The sequence below is a fragment of the Mytilus edulis genome, chromosome 13 (genome assembly GCF_963676685.1).
Source record: "Mytilus edulis chromosome 13, xbMytEdul2.2, whole genome shotgun sequence".
Lineage (NCBI taxonomy): Eukaryota > Metazoa > Mollusca > Bivalvia > Mytilida > Mytilidae > Mytilus > Mytilus edulis.
In genome coordinates this window covers 712973-735307 of record NC_092356.1, presented here as the reverse complement: position 1 = coordinate 735307, position 22335 = coordinate 712973, and the positions used below count along the sequence as shown (strand labels likewise).

The following is a 22335-nucleotide window of genomic DNA, read 5'->3' as shown; positions in this document are numbered from 1 at the left end:
TTACATGTCTCTTTACATGCACGGGCACACAATAAAATCCTGGAAATTGTTAGTTTTTAGTGTTTCTCCATATATATAAGAGATCGGAATGAATTAGTGACGATATCCAGGTTCAGAATATTTTTTTCGTTTCTTTGCCATTTTGGGAAATTTTCTGCGACTGTCATACAAGTGAAAGGTTTGGCTAGCCCAAAAAACAGGTCCAATCCACCATTTTCTACATAAGAAATTCGGAATAAAACAGTTGTTATTCATTTGTTTGATTTTGCAGTTAGATTAAGGACTTTCCGTTTTTATATTTCCTCGGAGTCGTTTGTTTGTTTGTTATTTTACTTTTTGTTAGCACTTTCTTGAATCTTTTGATTAACTCATTTATTAAACAATTGTTTTCTTGCTAAATTTTAATAATTTTAATATACATTTTTGTCTCCTTTTTATCCCCTTTTCTCCTTTCTCCTGCCCTTCTCTCCTTTCTTCCGCCTCTTCTCTCCCTTCTCCCACCCCTCTCTCCCATGCTCCCAATATCCTGTCCAGGCCCTCCTCTATAATTTTATTCTTTTAACATGTTGTGCATTTCCATATAATTAATACATTAAATACAAATTTAGAAGTATTATTTGCAATTATCTTCCCTAAATTTCTAAAGTCAGGAAATAACGAAACGCGTAGCTTACGAAAGTCAATATTTGGCTACGCGTACCCCTATACCCCCGCATGCAGGTACGCCCAAACACTGCCCTCACCAAAAAAAAAATTAAATAGGTGTCAGACCATTACTCCCTCCAATTAAAAAATAGCCCTACTCTGACACAAAATAGTGCTTTTGATGTCCTTGTTTACTTAAACTAACCAACAAATTTGCAGAAATGAAACTTTTGGTGAAAGAGAAATATATCTAGATCATTTTGAGCCAAAATTTACTTGTCTATGAGTTTGCATTAAAAGTTGAGGATTAATGCGCTCCATAGTATACTAATTTTAGATTTCCAGAAAACCAGATTTTTTTTTGGAGTACCTCTGTTTGAAGGTCAGTTATTTGGTTAGAAGGCTTTTATAAAGGTATGGTGAAAATTGGCATGTAGAAAGCTGATACATGTACATTTAAGGATATACCTGGTTTCTATGAAGTTAGACTTAAGGTAAAATATTTAGAAAGCTGTGAAAATTGCAAAATTTGGTTGAACAGATAGGGATTTTTAATTGGTGGTCTGACACCTAATAGCCAACCGCAAACGTTTTTTTTTCTTACTTCCGGTCGAATGTAAACACAAAACATGTGCCATGATGTGGCACTTCTACAGAGATTGATCGCCAGTATTTCCAAGCATATCTTTTGACACGTTTGAAATATATAGTTTTTACGTAAAGGTATGTTTTCCTAATAATCAACAGAGGGATAAAGAACTACCCCATATATATGAAACATTAAGAACAACGGTATGGTGTGTGAAAATAATAAATGTTACATGTTACAGGTATACTGCCGTCAAAGAAAACGGTAGTACGATTTCACGAATGGTAAAATATTCTTTTTTAACTCAATAAAGTTCTCTAACGATGTATAAGCAAATCAAAATTCGTTACAACGAATTTAAAAACCAATTTTATAGCATATTTTGATTTAAAATTGATACATGCAAATCACAAAGAGAAAGTACTATTGGGACAAAGAGGAATAACTCTATTTAAAAACTAACGTTTTAATTTTATTTAGATACAGATTAAATAATCATGCATTACACTCAAATTCTTCAGCTGTCAGTGGTGATTATTAAAAAAAATTGAGAAGGAAATGGGGAATGTGTAAAAGAGACAACAATCCAACCATAGAGCAGACAACAGCCGAATTCAGGGCGACATATATAACACAATGTTTCACATAACTGCATTCTCAGATCTGCAGTGACATCACAACATGTAACTGACCAATCAATGATTAGCATTTTTGTTATGTAAACAATGTTGAGAGGTGATGCGGGTAAGATTCCTCTAGATTTTCCATAGACTTATTGCAAATTAATTTAATTGATATATATCGTAACCAGTTGAATATATAGTAATTTTACTCTTTTAATACTGTTAAAGACACTATATAATATCTCTATTTTGATTTTTAACATACCATAACCTCTGGTTAAAAAATAATCGGCAATATAAATAATCAGTAATCCCCTTCAAATAGATGAAAAATCTAGAGGATTCCGGATGACATCACCTCCTGACAAATGTAAATGCCAGGATGTCCGGATCTGAGCATAAAGGAAACATCTCAATTACAATTATTATTCAATATTGTTAGATTTATAAACATGTACAGATGGCATATGGATGCAGCATGCAAATGAAGTCACTGTAGCAGAACAAAAAAAAAACCCCTTAAAATTTCTTTAATTTGTGTTTATATTACATGTATAACATGTATAATGAATGATTACCAGTCAGGGGACTTACTGAAATAAGTGATTTTTAAATCACTTATTTGAGTAGCAAATTTGAAGTTTTGTCACAAATTGTGATTTTGTAGTTTTACCAAAATTTTAAACACATAGGTTTAAACAATATCTTTTCATTAATAAAATTGGAAAAAAATGAACTTTTTGCTTCTTTTATGTAGCAAGGTTTATGCCTTTGAATTGATGTTATCATTTATCTGCAAATTCTATTTTAGTTGAAAAAATGCTATAATAATGGCTTTACATTGTACATAATGGAATGATACTTTCTTAACAGATTTTTCCCAGCAGTGGGAGTATTTTTCCTGTAAAGTTCAAGGTTTCATCTTTCAAATTATGTGATAAAATTCTACTGTTCCCGATAAAAATTTCACTGTTTGGGTGTGTTAAAATTAGTGGGAGTTATTAAAATAATGATACTTAAATAAGTAATTTTTGGGAATGAAATTGAGGTATGACACTTAAACTAGTGATTTTAATGTCAATATCCTAGATTCAGTACAAGGTCATCACCTGAAATGACCTGGTCATCCTAGACAACACAGATGTTGGTTCTGATAATTTTAGAAACATAATTATAGTCCCTGGATCATTCTATATTTAAAGCTACATGTATACTAAAATTAAATCACTTCTTCTAGTGATTAATTTGTACTACATAAATAGGTGATTATTAAAGAAAGACAACTCTTACTTCCAATCTTTCTGGAAATAATGTTACTTAATTCAGTGATGTAGAAATTCACTCATTTAAGTAAGTCCCCTGACTAATTACAAAATGTATCATCCTAATTCTGGAAGGACTGTATGTTTTTACAGATTCAAGTAACACCAATGATTATTTTTCAGCTGATATTCTATAATAACGTATAGGTAGCTGATTCAAAGATGAAAATTGTAAACTCTCACAATGAATGGGATCCTTTAGAAGAAATCATATTGGGAGTACCAGATTTTTGGTGTACACCTCAAAAAGAACCAGGATATTTACCTATTAGCAGGTATGGAAACATATGTGATAATCATGTATATTAATATACTATACTATAAATAATAAGTTTTAAATGTTTATAAAAAAGAAGATGTGGTATGATTGCCAATGAGACAACTATCCACAAAAGACCAAAATGACACAAACATTAACAACTATAGGTCACTGTATGGCCTTCAACAATGAACAAAGCCCATACCGCATTAGTCAGTTATAAAAGGCCCGGATAAGACAATGTAAAACAATTCAAACGAGAAAACTAACGGCCTTATTTATGTAAAAAAATGAACGAAAAACAAATATGTAACACATAAACAAACGACAACCACTGAATTACAGGCTCCTGACTTGGGACAGACACATACATAAATAATGTGGTGGTGTTAAACATGTTAGCGGGATCCCAACCTTCCCCTAACCTGGGACAGTGGTATAACAGTACAACATAAGAACAAACTATAAAAATCAGTTGTAAAGGCTTAAGTCATCAGATGGACAAAAAATACAAGTGGACGTGGCCGGGTACTTATACATCCCGACACAAAAAGACACAACGATCAGATCTGAGAGTACTCGCAGTTATCGGTGACAGCTAGTTTAAAGCCACTAACAACTAATAAAAAAGTTATGCATCTAAGACTAAACCATAACAAAAAAAAAAAACATTAGGCCATAACCATTAGGTCATAACCAAAAAAAAAATAGGTTTGTTTGTCTATTAAGGATGTATTCTTCTGACATTTCAGTCTCATTCAGTCTCATTGAAATATCGTTTGGAATAATTTCCAAAACATATGATACAAGTGGAAAATAGCAATGAATTTGATTATTATCATAGTGAAACTTAACTCTGTGAACGAATTTTGTATTTCCAATAAGTAGTTTTTGAGGAATGAATTTTTCAAATTTTACGACCAAACAAGTCAGTCTTTTTAGCTGAAATTCTGAGAAAAATGGGTGAGGGGTACAAAAAATGATTTTTACCAGAAACAAACATCCCATATAACTTTTTCTTTTCAAATTTCTTAGATATGCATTTTTTTCAATCATTTATAACAAGGAAGTTGAAATAATGTGCATTTTCTTCTTTAAACAGAGAAAAATCACAAATTAACAAAATTGACAACATGGTAAATTTGACAAGAAAAAGTAGCAAAATATGATAAAACTTTCTTAAATTAACACCTATCCATAGTTTTTTTTTTAGATGAATTTATTCAGATTGGTCCACTTCACCTTTATTGAGAGTATGAAAAAAAGTTTAATTTTGGAACTGTGATTTTTTTCACGATAATAGCCCAAAAATGGGTAAAAATCGATGAAAAATGGGAAAATCATCAAAATTTGATACTTTCAAAGGGCCGTAGCATAAAAAGAAGTGCACCACCATATGATATTTTTCTTCACCATTTATGTTTTTACAGTCATATAAACCCAAAAATCAGGTTTGGAAAACAGGTTTAATTCTAGAAATTTTTGGCTCCTCAGAGGTGTACATCCTTAACCCTACCTATCCAGAAAAAAACTGCCTAGTCAAAATCTTTTATTGTCCTGCTGTTATTTTTTGTATTAAGATAGGCATGAAGATTTAAATAGACATCTAACTTTATAGCTTGTTGTTCGGTGTGAGCCAAGGCTCCGTGTTGAAGGCCGTACATTGACTTATAATGATTAACTTTCATAAATTGTTATTTGGATGGAGAGTTGTCTCATTGGCACTCAAACCACATATATAACTATCTAACACTTCAATTTCGCTTTGAAAGAAAGAAAATAAAAAAAAAATGCCTATCTTTCTACCCAATGTCTCAATGTATGGGTAGGGTTTGGGCAATCCAAAGTATTTTTAAGTGTTTAATCAATATGCATAGTTGTTAATGTCTGTATCATTTTGGTCTCTTGTGGACAGTTGTCTCATTGGCAATCATACCACATCTTCTTTTTCATATATTTTATGTAAATTTTGAAATACTAAAAAACAGTTATTTTAAATATTCTTTAACATTAGTTGTCTGTCATTTGAACAAAAAGGATTGTTTTTAATTGAGACATATATCATGTATATGTAAATCTTCAAGCATTTAAGTTTTAATAAAATTAAGAATGGTTACCATGGTCACAAGGATTCTTTCAAAGAGACAACACCCAACAAAACATCAGCAATAAATATATAATTGAACAATAAAAAAAGAAGAAAAAACATACACGACAAGTCAGTAACGACATCAAAATATTGATTTAGGATAAAAATACTTAAAACAAATAGTTTAGGGGTGGGGGTAAAAATTGCTGCAAGTTTTGTTTATCCAAAATCGATTTTACATATATGCATATTGGTCAATCTATTTTTCGCAAAGTAAGTTAAGAGGAGGGAGAGGGGGGTCAGTGAAAAAACTATTTGATGTCGCCCCTTACGAATGCTAGAGGTTCCTGACTTTGGACAGGTACATGAATGCAGTGGGACTAAACTAGTATTGTGAGATCTCAAGCCTAGCCAATGTGATATAAACAAAAACACAGCATTACACACAGTAAACATAGTTTACCGGAGAGCCATATTTTTTATTACAAAATTAATTGTCATCTCAAGAACGTGATTCCCTATATAATCAATCAAGTTGTTCCCACAGAAGGGGGAGGGGCCCAGGCCCCCTGGATCTGCCTATCCTCTTACCACTGACTATAACAAAAGTATCTACTAATGGAGAGAAGCAATTCCATCACACATATTTGTCTAAAAGTATATATAAATGTTCTGCAATATAAAAGTAATTAACCTTGATTATTGCAGTAGGATTAAATTAAAATATAGGATTGAAATTGGATCTTAATTATTAAATATCATTTCATATATTTTCCAAGAACAGGAAAACAGAGCGATGAATACATACACAAAGCAGCTCTCCAGATTGACAACTTAGAGAGGGTACTTAGATTTCAGTGTAATGTCACAGTCAGAAGACCTGATAAAATTGATTTTACACAACCCGTGAGGACACCGTTCTTTTCAATTGAGCATCAACACGGAGCTTCCTGTCCACGTGACACCCTGCTGGTAATCGGGAATGAAATCATTGAGTCCACTATGAGCAGTAGAGCTCGATATTTTGAGTCTATGGCATACAGGTAGATATTAGATTGATAAGTTTTGTTTTAACCACGTGTACAACCAAAACAAAACCCCCAAAAATATGCCTAAAATCAGAGGAGGAGAGTTAAAGATACAGTGTTATTTTATTTGGAATATTTTCAATTAAAAAAAAAGATTTCCATTACCCAGATGATCCATAAGATTCTTACGTTTGTAGCTCATTATAAAAGGGGTTAATATATGATAACAACAGCAGTCCTACAAGGGCATGATTAAGGAGGCAGATAAATACAAACAATGTATACACATTAGAGGGTTTGTTTTTAAAGGTTGTTCTGGAGAAAAAAAGAAAGGAATTTAAATGTAACTTTGTTTATTAAATTTTCTATTTTGCCATAATCTTTATGTATAAAATTGGTATTTTACATTTTTTTGCTCAATACTGTAAAAAAAAAGAAATTAATCTTGCAGGACAATACTGAATGATTATTTTGAGAAGGATGAAGATATGTTATGGACGATGGCTCCCAAGCCTACAATGTCAGAAAACATGTATAATTCAGACTTTCCTTTCGACACAAATTGTCAGGAACGTAAAGACTGGATACAAAATTATAAATATGTAATCAATGAAGCAGAACCGGTAAGTATTTATAAATAAATAAAAAAATGACTGATATCAGACACAAACTTTTGTGGATGCCAGTTTTTATGCATTGAGAACAAAAATGTGATTTTTGTGGATATTTTATTTTATGGCGTTAACTATTTGTCACTGTACAGCCTTCAACAATTAGCAAAATTCATACCAGATTTTTAGTAATAAAAGGCCTTGCATGAGTAATTGTGAAACAATTTAAACAACAAAACTAACTGCCTGAATGATACTAAAACATTAAAAAAAGCAAATATAGCAGAGAAAAAAACACAGAAATACTGGCAACTGACTTGGTACAGGTTGACAATAGTTGAAGACCAATATGGCGATTGATATTTATATAAATGTGTCGTGAGCCTCAAACCTTTTGTTGTCTGGGAGACTGTAAGGTTGAATCACGGTTTTAATATATCGATCAATTTTATTCTACTGCCATAAACAAAACCACATGGATGGCAGACGACACTAACTGTTACCTGCCTACACGCAGAGGAAATTATGTTCATCATTTCCGGCAGCGAGGTATACAACACATGTGTGACAGGATTGTTTCTCTTAGTACAGGTAGTAGATACTAATCCAGCCGAAAGCTTCTGAGCTTTATCAGTTAGAGTGCTGACTTTTTTACACAGAGGTACCATGTTAGAATCTTAGAGTACTTTTACTATTTGTAATTAAAATCATGCTCTCCAGATACACCTGTGAAGGAAAAACTAGACATATTTTATTTTTATATTGTATAATATTTTTTTAAATTTTACTAGTGTTTTGACGCAGCTGAAGTTTTGAGACTTGGAAAAGATCTGATTGTGCAGCAGAGCATGACAGCTAATAGAAAAGGCATTGATTGGCTCAGACGTCACGTGAAATCTCGTGGTTATCGAGTACACGAAGTTCACTTTCCTGGTGATCTGAATCCAGTACATATAGGTTGTACATATTGAAACATATTTAATATATTTTATTGAGTAAGCTGTATATTGGTTTTCAATTTTGTCATAAAGAAAACCAATACCTCTTTATTTTTAATATGAATATGTGTCAAGATGATTTCATGACCTTAGAGTTAGTAGTCCACCATTTTTTTTTTTACAAATTTACTTTCTCTGACCAAACAAATAAATAAGGAGTTATTGCCCTTTATTTACAATTGTTTGTGCTTTTGGCTATAATCATGAGAAAACAAAAATAAATAAAAATGTACTTTTTGGAAGATAAAGTGTTGTCCTATAATTGCAATGATTACTCGTTTTTTAGTACGTGAGCTCTTCAGTGTTAATCACATTTTTGATGTTATTTCTTCATACACAGAACAAATGATACAGGTAGTCATTTCTTATAATTTAATTCTTAGAATATCATGAAAACACGTTTATGAAGTCAAAGCTGAAAAACAAAACAAAGTCAGCTAATCAGGAGACGTGTTACATCCAAAAATAGATTATTCAAAACTGTTGTTGACAAATAGGACTATTGAACTGTAAATATTAAAATGATAATCTTTAATCATTTCCTGAGAGAAGTAATTATTGATTTATGTATTTACAACTACTGTCATAATAATTATTGTAAAGTATAAGTAACAGTTGAGTATGAGAGGTACATGTAACAGGGTAAAATCTCAATTGATGATTATTAGACTATCAGATAAATTTTACAGTAAACAAAAAATTATGACACTCCCAACAGATGATAAAATGGCATTCACCTGGGATACCATGTATTTTATTGAACTTGACCTATATAAAATACATTAAGTCTTATTATAATTATATTAAATATTTCATAGGTGATGATTCAGGATACACATCGTTAAAGTCTATAGTTTGTTATTTTTTTCTTATTTTCAAAATTGAATAGATGCATCACTGGTCCCATTAGTACCACCTACCAATGAAAGGAAAGGAATCCTCGTCAACCCTCCAAATCGACCAATCACAAAGGAAGATAAAGACAGAATATTCACAGGTTCATCTTGGGAAGTAAGTATCTACAAGTTAAATCAGTAATTATAATTTCTTATAACCTGCAACACAAGGAACTAAGCAATTCTCTATAAACCATATATACTACTCTGATTTTTGACTTTTTGTCAGATATTCAAAATCATCTTGTTTTTTTTTATTTCGTGTCAATACAAATTTTTCCCGCTTACAACAACTTTCCTTATCCATATTCTAATACATATACATCTTTAGTTTAGAAAGGTGTTTTTTGATATCTGAATATCTTATAAAATCCTTTTTTATGCTGCATTTATTATTGCCCCATTTATGGGCATTATGTTTGTAGGTCTGTGCCTCCGTCCATCTGTTTGTCCGTCCTTCTGTCCAGCTTCAGGTTGAAGTTTTTGGCCAAATTGAATTCCGTTCAACTACAAACTTAGTACACATGTTTTCTACGCATGCTACGGTATGATATTTCTAATTTTAATGCCAAATTAAAGTCTTTACCCTAATATCACGGTACACTAAACAAAGAATGTGGCAGTATGAGTTGGGCAATTGTGTACTATGGATACAATCGTGTTTGTTATTTTTTCAAAGGTTTTGAAAGAAAAAGGGTCTGCTCGAAAAAGCGAGACATAACTGATCCTTCATGCCATCGTCAGTATAATCAGCTTCCACAAATATATGTTTAAATGAAACATTCCTGTTTTTTTCTAGATATTAGATGCTCCATTCCCTAAGAGCATGGTTGTACCAGAGTCCTGTGAGTCTAGTGCATGGCTGAGCATTAATCTGTTAATGGTAGGACCAGATAAAGCCATTGTTGAAGAATCTGAATTACCTACCATCAACTTCCTTGAGTCATTAGGTATGATAAGTCTATGTTTATATGCCTGCCATAAAAGACAGGGACAGTAAGTGTTACCCTTGACCATCCCTTCCTTCCATCATTAAGTATGATAAGTCTATGTTTACATGCCTGCCATAAAAGACGGGGCCATGTAGTATTACCCTTGACCATCCCTTCCTTCCATCATTAGGTATGATAAGTCTATGTTTATATGCCTGCCATAAAAGACGGGGCCATGTAGTGTTACCCTCGACCATCCCTTCCTTCCATCATTAGGTATGATAAGTCTATGTTTACATGTCTGCCATAAAAGACGGGGCCATGTAGTGTTACCCTTGACCATCCCTTCCTTCCATCATTAGGTATGATAAGTCTATGTTTACATGTCTGCCATTAAAGACGGGGACATTAAGTGTAACCCTTGACCATGCCTGCCATAACAGATAGGGACATGTAGTGTTACCCTTGACCATCCCTTCCTTCCATCATTAGGTATGATAAGTCTATGTTTACATGTCTGCCATAAAAGTCAGGGACATGAAGTGTTACCCTTGACCACCCCTTCCTTCCATCAATAGGTATGATAAGTCTATGTTTACATGCCTGCCATAAAAGACTGGGCAATGTAGTGTTACCCTTGACCATCCCTTCCTTCCATCATTAGGTATGATAAGTCTATGTTTACATATCTGCCATAAAAGACGGGGACATTAAGTGTTACCCTTGACCATGCCTGCCATAACAGACAGGTACATGTAGTGTTACCCTTGACCATCCCTTCCTTCCATCATTAGGTATGATAAGTCTATGTTTACAAGTCTGCCATAAAAGACGGGGACATTAAGTGTTACCCTTGACCATGCCTGCCATAACAGACAGGGACATGTAGTGTTACCCTTGACCATCCCTTCCTTCCGTCATTAGGTATGATAAGTCTATGTTTATATGCCTGCAATAAAAGACAGGGACATTAAGTGTTACCCTTGACCATCCCTTCCTTCCATCATTAGGAATGATAAGTCTATGTTTATATGCCTGCAATAAAAGACAGGGACATGTAGTGTTACCCTTGACCATCCCTTCCTTCCATCATTAGGTATGATAAGTCTATGTTTATATGCCTGCAATAAAAGACAGGGACATGTAGTGTTACCCTTGACCATCCCTACCTTCCATCTTTAGGTATGATAAGTCTATGTTTATATGCCTGCAATAAAAGACAGGGACATGTAGTGTTACCCTTGACCACCCCTTCCTTCCATCTTTAGGTATGATAAGTCTATGTTTACATAGATATAGGAAGATGTGGTGTGAGTGCCAATGAGACAACTCTCCATCCAAATAACAATTTAAAAATTAAACCATTATAGGTTAAAGTACGGCCTTCAACACGGAGCCTTGGCTCACACCGAACAACAAGCTATAAAGGGCCCCAAAATTACTAGTGTAAAACCATTCAAACGGGAAAACCAACGGTCTAATCTATATAAACAAAACGAGAAACGAGAAACACGTAAATATTACATAAACAAACGACAACTACTGTACATGCCTGCCATAAAAGACGGGGCCATGTAGTGTTACCCTTGACCATCCCTTTCTTCCATCATTAGGTATGATAAGTCTATGTTTATATGCCTGCCATAAAAGACAGGGACATGAAGTGTTACCCTTGACCATCCCTTCCTTCCATCATTAGGTATGATAAGTCTATGTTTACATGCTTGCCATAAAAGACGGGGCCATGTAGTATTACCCTTGACCATCCCTTTCTTCCATCATTAGGTATGATAAGTCTATGTTTATATGCCTGCCATAAAAGACAGGGACATGAAGTGTTACCCTTGACCATCCCTTCCTTCCATCATTAGGTATGATAAGTCTATGTTTAAATGCTTGCCATAAAAGACGGGGCCATGTAGTGTTACCCTTGACCATCCCTTCCTTCCATCATTAGGTATGATAAGTCTATGTTTACATGCTTGCCATAAAAGACGGGGCCATGTAGTGTTACCCTTGACCATCCATTTCTTCAATCATTAGGTATGATAAGTCTATGTTTATATGCCTGCAATAAAAGACAGGGACATTAAGTGTTACCCTTGACCATCCCTTCCTTCCATCATTAGGTATGATAAGTCTATGTGTATATGCCTGCAATAAAAGACAGGGACATTAAGTGTTACCCTTGACCATCCCTTCCTTCCATCATTAGGTATGATAAGTCTATGTTTATATGCCTGCAATAAAAGACAGGGACATTAAGTGTTACCCTTGACCATCCCTTTCTTCCATCATTAGGTATGATAAGTCTATGTTTATATGCCTGCCATAAAAGACAGGGACATGAAGTGTTACCCTTGACCATCCCTTCCTTCCATCATTAGGTATGATAAGTCTATGTTTAAATGCTTGCCATAAAAGACGGGGCCATGTAGTGTTACCCTTGACCATCCCTTCCTTCCATCATTAGGTATGATAAGTCTATGTTTACATGCTTGCCATAAAAGACGGGGCCATGTAGTGTTACCCTTGACCATCCCTTTCTTCCATCATTAGGTATGATAAGTCTATGTTTATATGCCTGCAATAAAAGACAGGGACATTAAGTGTTACCCTTGACCATCCCTTCCTTCCATCATTAGGTATGATAAGTCTATGTTTATATGCCTGCAATAAAAGACAGGGACATTAAGTGTTACCCTTGACCATCCCTTCCTTCCATCATTAGGTATGATAAGTCTATGTTTACAAGTCTGCCATAAAAGACGGGGACATTAAGTGTTACCCTTGACCATGCCTGCCATAACAGACAGGGACATGTAGTGTTACCCTTGACCATCCCTTCCTTCCATCATTAGGTATGATAAGTCTATGTTTACATGTCTGCCATTAAAGACGGGGACATTAAGTGTTACCCTCTACCATGCCTGCCATAACAGACAGGGACATGTAGTGTTACCCTTGATCATCCCTTCCTTCCATCATTAGGTATGATAAGTCTATGTTTATATGCCTGCAATAAAAGACAGGGACATTAAGTGTTACCCTTGACCATCCCTTTCTTCCATCATTAGGTATGATAAGTCTATGTTTATATGCCTGCAATAAAAGACAGGGACATGTAGTGTTACCCTTGACCATCCCTTCCTTCCATCATTAGGTATGATAAGTCTATGTTTATATGCCTGCAATAAAAGACAGGGACATGTAGTGTTACCCTTGACCATCCCTACCTTCCATCTTTAGGTATGATAAGTCTATGTTTATATGCCTGCAATAAAAGACAGGGACATGTAGTGTTACCCTTGACCACCCCTTCCTTCCATCTTTAGGTATGATAAGTCTATGTTTACATGCCTGCCATAAAAGACGGGGCCATGTAGTGTTACCCTTGACCATCCCTTTCTTCCATCATTAGGTATGATAAGTCTATGTTTATATGCCTGCCATAAAAGACAGGGACATGAAGTGTTACCCTTGACCATCCATTCCTTCCATCATTAGGTATGATAAGTCTATGTTTACATGACTGCAATAAAAGACGGGGCCATGTAGTATTACCCTTGACCATCCCTTTCTTCCATCATTAGGTATGATAAGTCTATGTTTATATGCCTGCCATAAAAGACAGGGACATGAAGTGTTACCCTTGACCATCCCTTCCTTCCATCATTAGGTATGATAAGTCTATGTTTAAATGCTTGCCATAAAAAACGGGGCCATGTAGTGTTACCCTTGACCATCCCTTCCTTCCATCATTAGGTATGACAAGTCTATGTTTACATGCTTGCCATAAAAGACGGGGCCATGTAGTGTTACCCTTGACCATCCCTTTCTTCCATCATTAGGTATGATAAGTCTATGTTTATATGCCTGCAATAAAAGACAGGGACATTAAGTGTTACCCTTGACCATCCCTTCCTTCCATCATTAGGTATGATAAGTCTATGTTTATATGCCTGCAATAAAAGACAGGGACATTAAGTGTTACCCTTGACCATCCCTTTCTTCCATCATTAGGTATGATAAGTCTATGTTTATATGCCTGCAATAAAAGACAGGGACATTAAGTGTTACCCTTGACCATCCCTTTCTTCCATCATTAGGTATGATAAGTCTATGTTTATATGCCTGCAATAAAAGACAGGGACATTAAGTGTTACCCTTGACCATCCCTTTCTTCCATCATTAGGTATGATAAGTCTATGTTTATATGCCTGCCATAAAAGACAGGGACATGTAGTGTTACCCTTGACCATCCCTTTCTTCCATCATTAGGTACGATAAGTCTATGTTTACATGCTTGCCATAAAAGACGGGGCCATGTAGGGTTACCCTTGACCATCCCTTTCTTCCATCATTAGGTATGATAAGTCTATGTTTATATGCCTGCAATAAAAGACAGGGACATTAAGTGTTACCCTTGACCATCCCTTCCTTCCATCATTAGGTATGATAAGTCTCTGTTTATATGCCTGCAATAAAAGACAGGGACATTAAGTGTTACCCTTGACCATCCCTTTCTTCCATCATTAGGTACGATAAGTCTATGTTTACATGCTTGTCATAAAAGACGGGGCCATATAGGGTTACCCTTGACCATCCCTTTCTTCCATCATTAGGTATGATAAGTCTATGTGTATATGCCTGCAATAAAAGACAGGGACATTAAGTGTTACCCTTGACCATCCCTTCCTTCCATCATTAGGTATGATAAGTCTATGTTTATATGCCTGCAATAAAAGACAGGGACATTAAGTGTTACCCTTGACCATCCCTTCCTTCCATCATTAGGTATGATAAGTCTATGTTTATATGCCTGCAATAAAAGACAGGGACATTAAGTGTTACCCTTGACCATCCCTTTCTTCCATCATTAGGTATGATAAGTCTATGTTTATATGCCTGCCATAAAAGACAGGGACATGAAGTGTTACCCTTGACCATCCCTTCCTTCCATCATTAGGTATGATAAGTCTATGTTTACATGCCTGCAATAAAAGACAGGGACATTAAGTGTTACCCTTGACCATCCCTTCCTTCCATCTTTAGGTATGATAAGTTTATGTTTACATGCCTGCCATAAAAGACTGGGCAATGTAGTGTTACCCTTGACCATCCCTTTCTTCCATCATTAGGTATGATAAGTCTATGTTTATATGCCTGCCATAAAAGACAGGGACATGAAGTGTTACCCTTGACCATCCCTTCCTTCCATCATTAGGTATGATAAGTCTATGTTTACATGCCTGCAATAAAAGACGGGGCCATGTAGTGTTACCCTTGACCATCCCTTTCTTCCATCATTAGGTATGATAAGTCTATGTTTATATGCCTGCCATACCTTCCATCTTTAGGTATGATAAGTCTATGTGTACATGCCTGACATAAAAGACGGGGCCATGTAGTGTTACCCTTGACCATCCCTTTCTTCCATCATTAGGTATGATAAGTCTATGTTTATATGCCTGCCATACCTTCCATCTTTAGGTATGATAAGTCTATGTTTACATGCCTGCCATAAAAGACGGGGCCATGTAGTGTTACCCTTGACCATCCCTTTCTTCCATCATTAGGTATGATAAGTCTATGTTTACATCCCTGCAATAAAAGACAGGGACATTAAGTGTTACCCTTGACCATCCCTTCCTTCCATCTTTAGGTATGATAAGTCTATGTTTACATGCCTGCCATAACAGACGGGGCCATGTAGTGTTACCCTTGACCATCCCTTCCTTCCATCATTAGGTATGATAAGTATATGTTTACATGCCTGCAATAAAAGACAGGGACATGAAGTATTACCCTTGACCATCCCTTCCTTGAGTCATTAGGTATGATAAGTCTATGTTTACATGTCTGTCATAAAAGACAGGGACATGAATTGTTACCCTTGACCATCCCTTCCTTGAGTCATTAGGTATGATAAGTCTATTTGTACATGCCTGCCATAAAATAAACGGACATGAAGTGTTACCCTTGACCATGCCTGCCATAAAAGATTGGGACATTAAGTGTTACCCTTGACCATTACTTCCTTCCATCCTTCCATCTAGCTGGTCATAGGAGTCCATAGGAGACAGGGACATTAAGTGTTACCATTGACCATCCCTTCCTTATATCTTTCCCTCTGGCTGTACCATTTTGATGCTTGATTATAGTTATCAAAGTTACCAGGATGTTATTCACCACACACACTTTTCATCTACATAGGACTCATCAGTGAAGCTGAGATCAAAACTGTTGTAAAGCCAAACAAGTTCAAAGACATAGAAATATAGGCTCAACGCATTTTGACTGCTTAAATAGAACGAGTGCAGTATAAAATGTTTCGTCTACATAAGACTGATCAGTGACGTTCTGATCAAAACAGTTGTTAAACCAAACAAGTACAAAGTTGAAGAGCATTGAGGACCCAAAATTCCCAAAATTGTGCCAAATATGGCTAAGGTAATCTATTCCTTGAATAAGAAAAGCCTTAGTTTTTTTCGAAAAATGTTTAAGTTTTGTAACAAACAAAATTCCAAAAGGATTAAGCGAGAGCATATTCTTCTATTATTCTGTTTATTTCTAGAGTAGAATATTCTATCGTAAGGTGGTATAGAAGTATACTTGATAGAATTTGTTTATACATTCCCAAAACGAAGTATAGATTGTGATATGTTCAAAACTATAATACAAATTATAAAATAACACATTTTGTATGGTTTTATACAAGAAAAAACACCATTATTTGATTAGATGCTAAACTAAATGATAGAATTGAAAATTGAAATACAAAAGATAGCTTTTAGGAAGTGCTTTGAGAATATCAAAAGAACAGATAGTGTGCCGTACGTTTTTTCCCGGCTAAAATACAAAATAGCAAAATTGCATGTAGATTCCCTCAAAACATGCACCACTAAACATGCTAAATCAGAGTTATATCCCCATAAAATGTCAATTTTAAAAACAAATAAGAATCAAGCAAAAACAATTTGCACTTGTAAAAATATCAATATTTATAGTTAAATTCTTATAATTATTTTTTTTTAAATGAAATTCATATTTATAAGCTAACTTCATTCCTCGTATTATTTTGCCAATTCATTTGCAAAATCAAGACCTTATGTTCTCTGTTATTTACAATCCAAGATGGTGAGAGACACACTTACCACCTTAAACAGTGGCTGCACTTATCTTACAGTTCAGGGGGAGGGGTAGGGGACGGAACTTGATTATTTATTTGTGAAATTTGGCTTTGACTGCTTCAAAATAGGATAAAATTTCAAATGAAAATGACAATCTTAGATAGTTGAAAATAAAATAAATGACATATCATATTTATAATAGATATAAAAATATGTGGTATATAAAGGCAACAGTAGTATACCGCTGTTCAAAACTCATAAATCCATGGACAAAAAACAAAATCGGGGTAACAAACTAAAACCGAGGGAAACGCATTAAATATAAGAGGAGAACAACGACATATCACTAAAATGTAACACACATAGACAAAATCCCACGAGAATAACAAATATAACATATATATATATAACATCAAAACCAAATACATGAATTTGGGATAGACAAGTACCGTGACACGTCTTATCGCAATGTGAATTTACACTCAAAAATAAGAGAAAACAAACGACACAACGTTATAATGTAATGCCAATAAGACAATTCTCCATCCAAATCACAATTTATAAAAGTGAAACATTATAGGTCAAAGTACGGTTTTCAACATGAAGCCTTGGATCACAAAAAACAGCAAGCTATAAAGAGCCCCAAAAAAGACTAGTGTAAAACCATTCAAACGGGAAAACCATTATTACCGGGTTTTTTTTAAACGAGGAATGAGAAACACTTATGAACCACAAAAAAAAGACATTTACAGAACATCAGAGTCCTGAACAATTGCAGAGGATTTAAACGTTTTAATAGGTACCAACCTTCACCCTTATCGGAAACAATAGTGTAACATCAAAACATAGAAAGCGACAGTGTAAAATATTAATTGAAATGGCTAAACTCAATCAAAAGACATAGTATAAACACAAGTGAACATACACTAAACAAATACATTTAATATTCTTTATTAACGTTAGTTATTATATAAAAATAGTTATTTTTGAAGTTCATTAAAAATTTGAGGTGTCAAATGAATCAGTTTTCCATACAGAAATTATTTCAAATTACTTAATCTCAATATATTTCATATTAAATGCATATATTTGTAAACAATTAAGCGTTTTAAGATTGATTAATATTTATATATATTTCAGGTATTAAATGTATCCGTGTACCATACAGAGATTCTTACAGATTTGGTGGTAGCATTCACTGCCAGACTTCAGATGTTCGACGTATTGGTGAATGTCACAATTACTTTCCAAATATGGACAGCAATGAAAATCAAACAACCACAAACAGCTGAAATTTTACACATTCATGTCTGTTTTATCAACTTTTATATTAAAGCATAATAAACATGGGTTTAGGGATATGATTATTTCTTTTTTTCTGTAATGAAACTGACTTTGTAGTGTATTTATACATGCTCTTTTGTTCCGACGTTGGAAAGTTCCAGGCGGAAAGAACTAACTAGCCCGGAGGAACTTATTAACTAGTTACTTTGTTCTTCCTCTGGTTTAAAAGTTCCACCGGAACAAAGTGACTAGTTGAAAAGTTCCAACGGAACATATCAACTAGTTAGAAAGTTCCTTATTGCCAAATTAGTCAAAACCGGAACTAACAAACTAGTCCAAAAGTTCCAACGGAACATATCAACCAGTTACATAGTTCCATTTGGAGAATTGATGCAGGAGGGGGTTATTCTTCCCTCTCTTGAGGGTACTATGAAAACTAAATTTGCAAGATAATGCAACTTATTCCGTTTTATGTGAGCTATGAAATACAACTTAAATTTTGCTGAGGGAGTTTGTTCTTCCCCCTCAGTACATCAAAATTTAAAAACATTTTCATTATTTCCCCAAAAGTTAAGTTCCATGTCCCTTTTCCCCAAAGAAACCCCTTTCAGTGCAATGGGTATTATTGTAAATTAATGCTTTGCTCTTATATATACTGATACTCATTCTTCCCCCTCTTTCTACAAAAAGGACGAAATATGGTATATTCGGAACGATGTAACTAGTTGTTCTGTTCCGCCAGAACCATTCAACTATCTACATTGTTCCGGGTCTTTTCAACTAGCTCCTTTTTCTGGAAATTTTCAACTGCACTTGGAATAAAATAACTAGTTGAAAAGTTCCGACGGAACAAAGTAACTGACGGAACATAGTGGCTGTTACATATTTATATGGTGTATAATGTTCTCCTGAAGAAACAATTCAAACGAGAAGACCAATGGCTTAATTAGTACGAAAACAGTTTATGACAAACAATATGACAGAAAAAGACCAACGCACGATATAAAGATGTGGTATAAGTGCCATGCAGTGAGACAACTCTCCATCAAAGTAAACCATAATAGGTCAAAGTACAGTCTTCAACATGGAACATTGGCTCATTCTGAACAGCAAGCTATAAAAGGCCCAAAGAATTACTAGTGCAATTTAAAAACATTCAAAGGGGAAAACCAAAAGTCTAGTCTATATAAATTAAAAAAAAACAAGAAACACTTATGATCCACATCAACTAAAGACAGCTTCTGAACATCAGATTCCTGACTTAGGAGAGGTGCCAACAATATTGCAGCGGGTTTAAACGTTTTAATGGTACCAACCATTTACCTGTATCATTCTTATCTGAAACAATAGTTTAACATTACAACAGTTCAGTTCAGTTTCTTGATATTCCTCCATTAGTTGTGGAGCACTACCAAAAGGGTATAGTTTTAGCAACTATGTACACCTTAAAACATAAGGAAACAAATAATTATATACAGATGACTGAATTTGGTTATAATAATCACTAAATGATAAATATCATAATTAATTCATAGGATTGTCATCATAAAGTTTTAAAAGATATATAATAATTCATATGTGCTGGGTTGTAAGAAAATTTTAAGAGACAACTGCATATATTTACAAATAAGAATTAAAATGGTCTCAAATAAAAATTACTTATAATTATTAGTTAAGAGTGCTATAAATACATCGGGAACTATAATGAAAATTTCATTTTATAAGACTTATGTAAAATGGTTGGGGTTTGGAAAAATTTAAGCTAATATATATACATAAATTTTCTAAACAGTTTAATTTGCTATATGGGGATCTTGTCATTATTCTTTAAATTATAACTGATATTTTACAATTTTAAAAAGAGAAGATTTATTTTTATATACATGTACTTATAAGTCATAAAATAGTAAGATGATATACTATTTGTAATGAACTGTTTTATTTTAAAAAGTTTGCTTATACTGTACTTGTGATTAAGTTTTTTATCCTTTTTGTGCGCAGCATGTGCATCTCATAACACATATTTCTAGCCAGAGTTTCAATGCTTTCATACACAGTTGAGTAACAGTTTATGTCTTTGCTAGTACAGTCCATTATGAGCTGCAGTAAATTCCCTTGTTGTATGATCTTCTTGTATGTTGAGAGATATCAATTTCATCCATTGTCTGTTCAATTTTTGAGAAGTATTTAGATCTAATTTGCTCTAATTCTTTGCAGTGTAGAATAAAATGTTCTAGATCTTCATTTCCCTGTTCACAGATTGTACACATCGGGTTAACTTTCGGATCGAACTTAGCTCTTTTGGCTTGGAATATGTACGTTTGAGTACTTATTCTTGCTTTTATTTCTCCTACCTTTACATCTTTACTATTGTTTTTTTACACTTTTCCATATATTGTGAGCTTCATTTAATAGATTGTTCTGTATCTCTATGTATTTAAGTGATGTTTTTTTCCATTTTTTCATTATGACATTCATTTTCCCAGTATTCCTTGATCTTTATTCCTACTAGTCTTTTCCATTCGATTTTATTCAGTGGATTTTCTATGTAGTAGCTGCTAGATTTCAAATTGTATTTTGATAGAGTTTTTTCTACTCTGTTGATAAAGTCTTTTCCTCTTTGGTCTGAAAATGCTATTTGTCGGCGCAGAATTTCACATTCTATGGTTCCTAAATTTCGAACAATATTCATGAAGAAGGTAAGTACATTTTTGTCTAATGTGATGGCAATAGGTTCTGCTCCTACCAGGGTATAGACAGCCATATTTGCTGTATCATTTGGAAGCCCTTGAATTTGTCGGAGGATTTTTCTCTCTGCCAGTTCTAGCATATCCTTTTCTTTTGCAAGTAGGTTCATCACCTCAAGTCCGTATATGCTTCTTGGTACTGCATATGTTCTCCATAGCTTGTATGCGACCATGGGTGAGAATCCCCTTCTGACATGTAACACAGCTCCAAGAAGGCTGTATATTGTTGCCCTACCGGTTCTTATTCTTTCTGAGATATTTGCACGGTTTTGCTCGTTTCTTTTGATACCTAGATGTTTGGTTTCATTGGTTATATTCATGTCATTGTCTTCAAATTGCAATGTTGATATGTTTCAGCCTTTTGCATTGTATAGAACCGCTTCAGATTTAGTTGGATTGATTTTGACTAGATCTCTGCTTGTATGGTGTTGCACTATGTCTAATATTCCTTGTGCATCTGCAGTACTATTTGCCAGGACAGCAATGTCATCGGCACATGTTGGCGCAGGGACTTGTATATCACCAATACATGCTCCAAGTCCACTTTTTAATATGCTATCCAGTATGACGTTGTTGTAGCATTTATATAGTGTTGTAGATAGTTTTACACCTTGTCGAATTCCTTGTAGCACCATTACATCTTCTGTACATTGCCCTTCCCATTTAACCTTAATGCTCCTTCCTTTATACAAGTTTCTCAGTAATATCCAGAGTTTTCCTTTTATTCCATAATGGTACAGTTTGTTGAATAGTATTTCATGGTTTAGCTTGTCAAATGCCTTTTCTGCATCAAGAGTTATTAAGACCAGCAGTATCTTTAACTTCTTACTTTCTTCGATTGCTTCTGATGTGAGGAATGCTGCACATAGTGATGATACTCCTTCTGTAAAACCTCTTTGCAGGGTTTTGTATGTTGTTAAATACAGAGTCAACTCTATCCTTCAATATACTTTGTAATAGTTTTGCAAAGGTTTTAGTTACAGTTATTCCTCTGTAGCTAGATCGTAATGTTTTGTCTTTTTCTTTCTTTAAGATTGGTGTTAGAATCCCTGTCTTTAGGAAGATTGGTACATCCAAATATGTTAAGATTAAATTTAGCAGATGTACTATAAAGGGAGTTAACTCTTCCATCCCATGTTTGTAGTGTTCTGCCGAAATTCCATCTTCATCGGGGGCTTT

The 22335-nt window shown here is 34.4% G+C and overlaps 1 protein-coding gene across 1 annotated transcript; it reads left to right on the top strand.

Moving 5' to 3' along the window:
- Positions 1-1247: 1247 nt before the first annotated feature.
- LOC139500861 (glycine amidinotransferase, mitochondrial-like) lies at positions 1248-20064 on the top strand. The gene is made up of 8 exons (XM_071289751.1): positions 1248-1368; positions 3303-3454; positions 6307-6570; positions 7007-7178; positions 7958-8123; positions 9054-9175; positions 9860-10010; positions 18266-20064. The coding sequence occupies exons 2-8, from the start codon at positions 3342-3344 to the stop codon at positions 18415-18417; spliced, it is 1140 nt and encodes a 379-aa protein (XP_071145852.1). The 5' UTR covers positions 1248-1368; positions 3303-3341; the 3' UTR covers positions 18418-20064.
- Positions 20065-22335: the final 2271 nt, after the last annotated feature.

Bases quoted from the DNA above. Each gene is read 5' to 3' on its own strand.
- LOC139500861 (XM_071289751.1), top strand. From the start codon at position 3,342: ATGAAAATTGTAAACTCTCACAATGAATGGGATCCTTTAGAAGAAATC. The intron at 8,124-9,053 runs GTTGTACATATT...AAAATTGAATAG, and splicing joins TCTGAATCCAGTACATATAG to ATGCATCACTGGTCCCATTA. The intron at 10,011-18,265 runs GTATGATAAGTC...TATATATTTCAG, and splicing joins CAACTTCCTTGAGTCATTAG to GTATTAAATGTATCCGTGTA.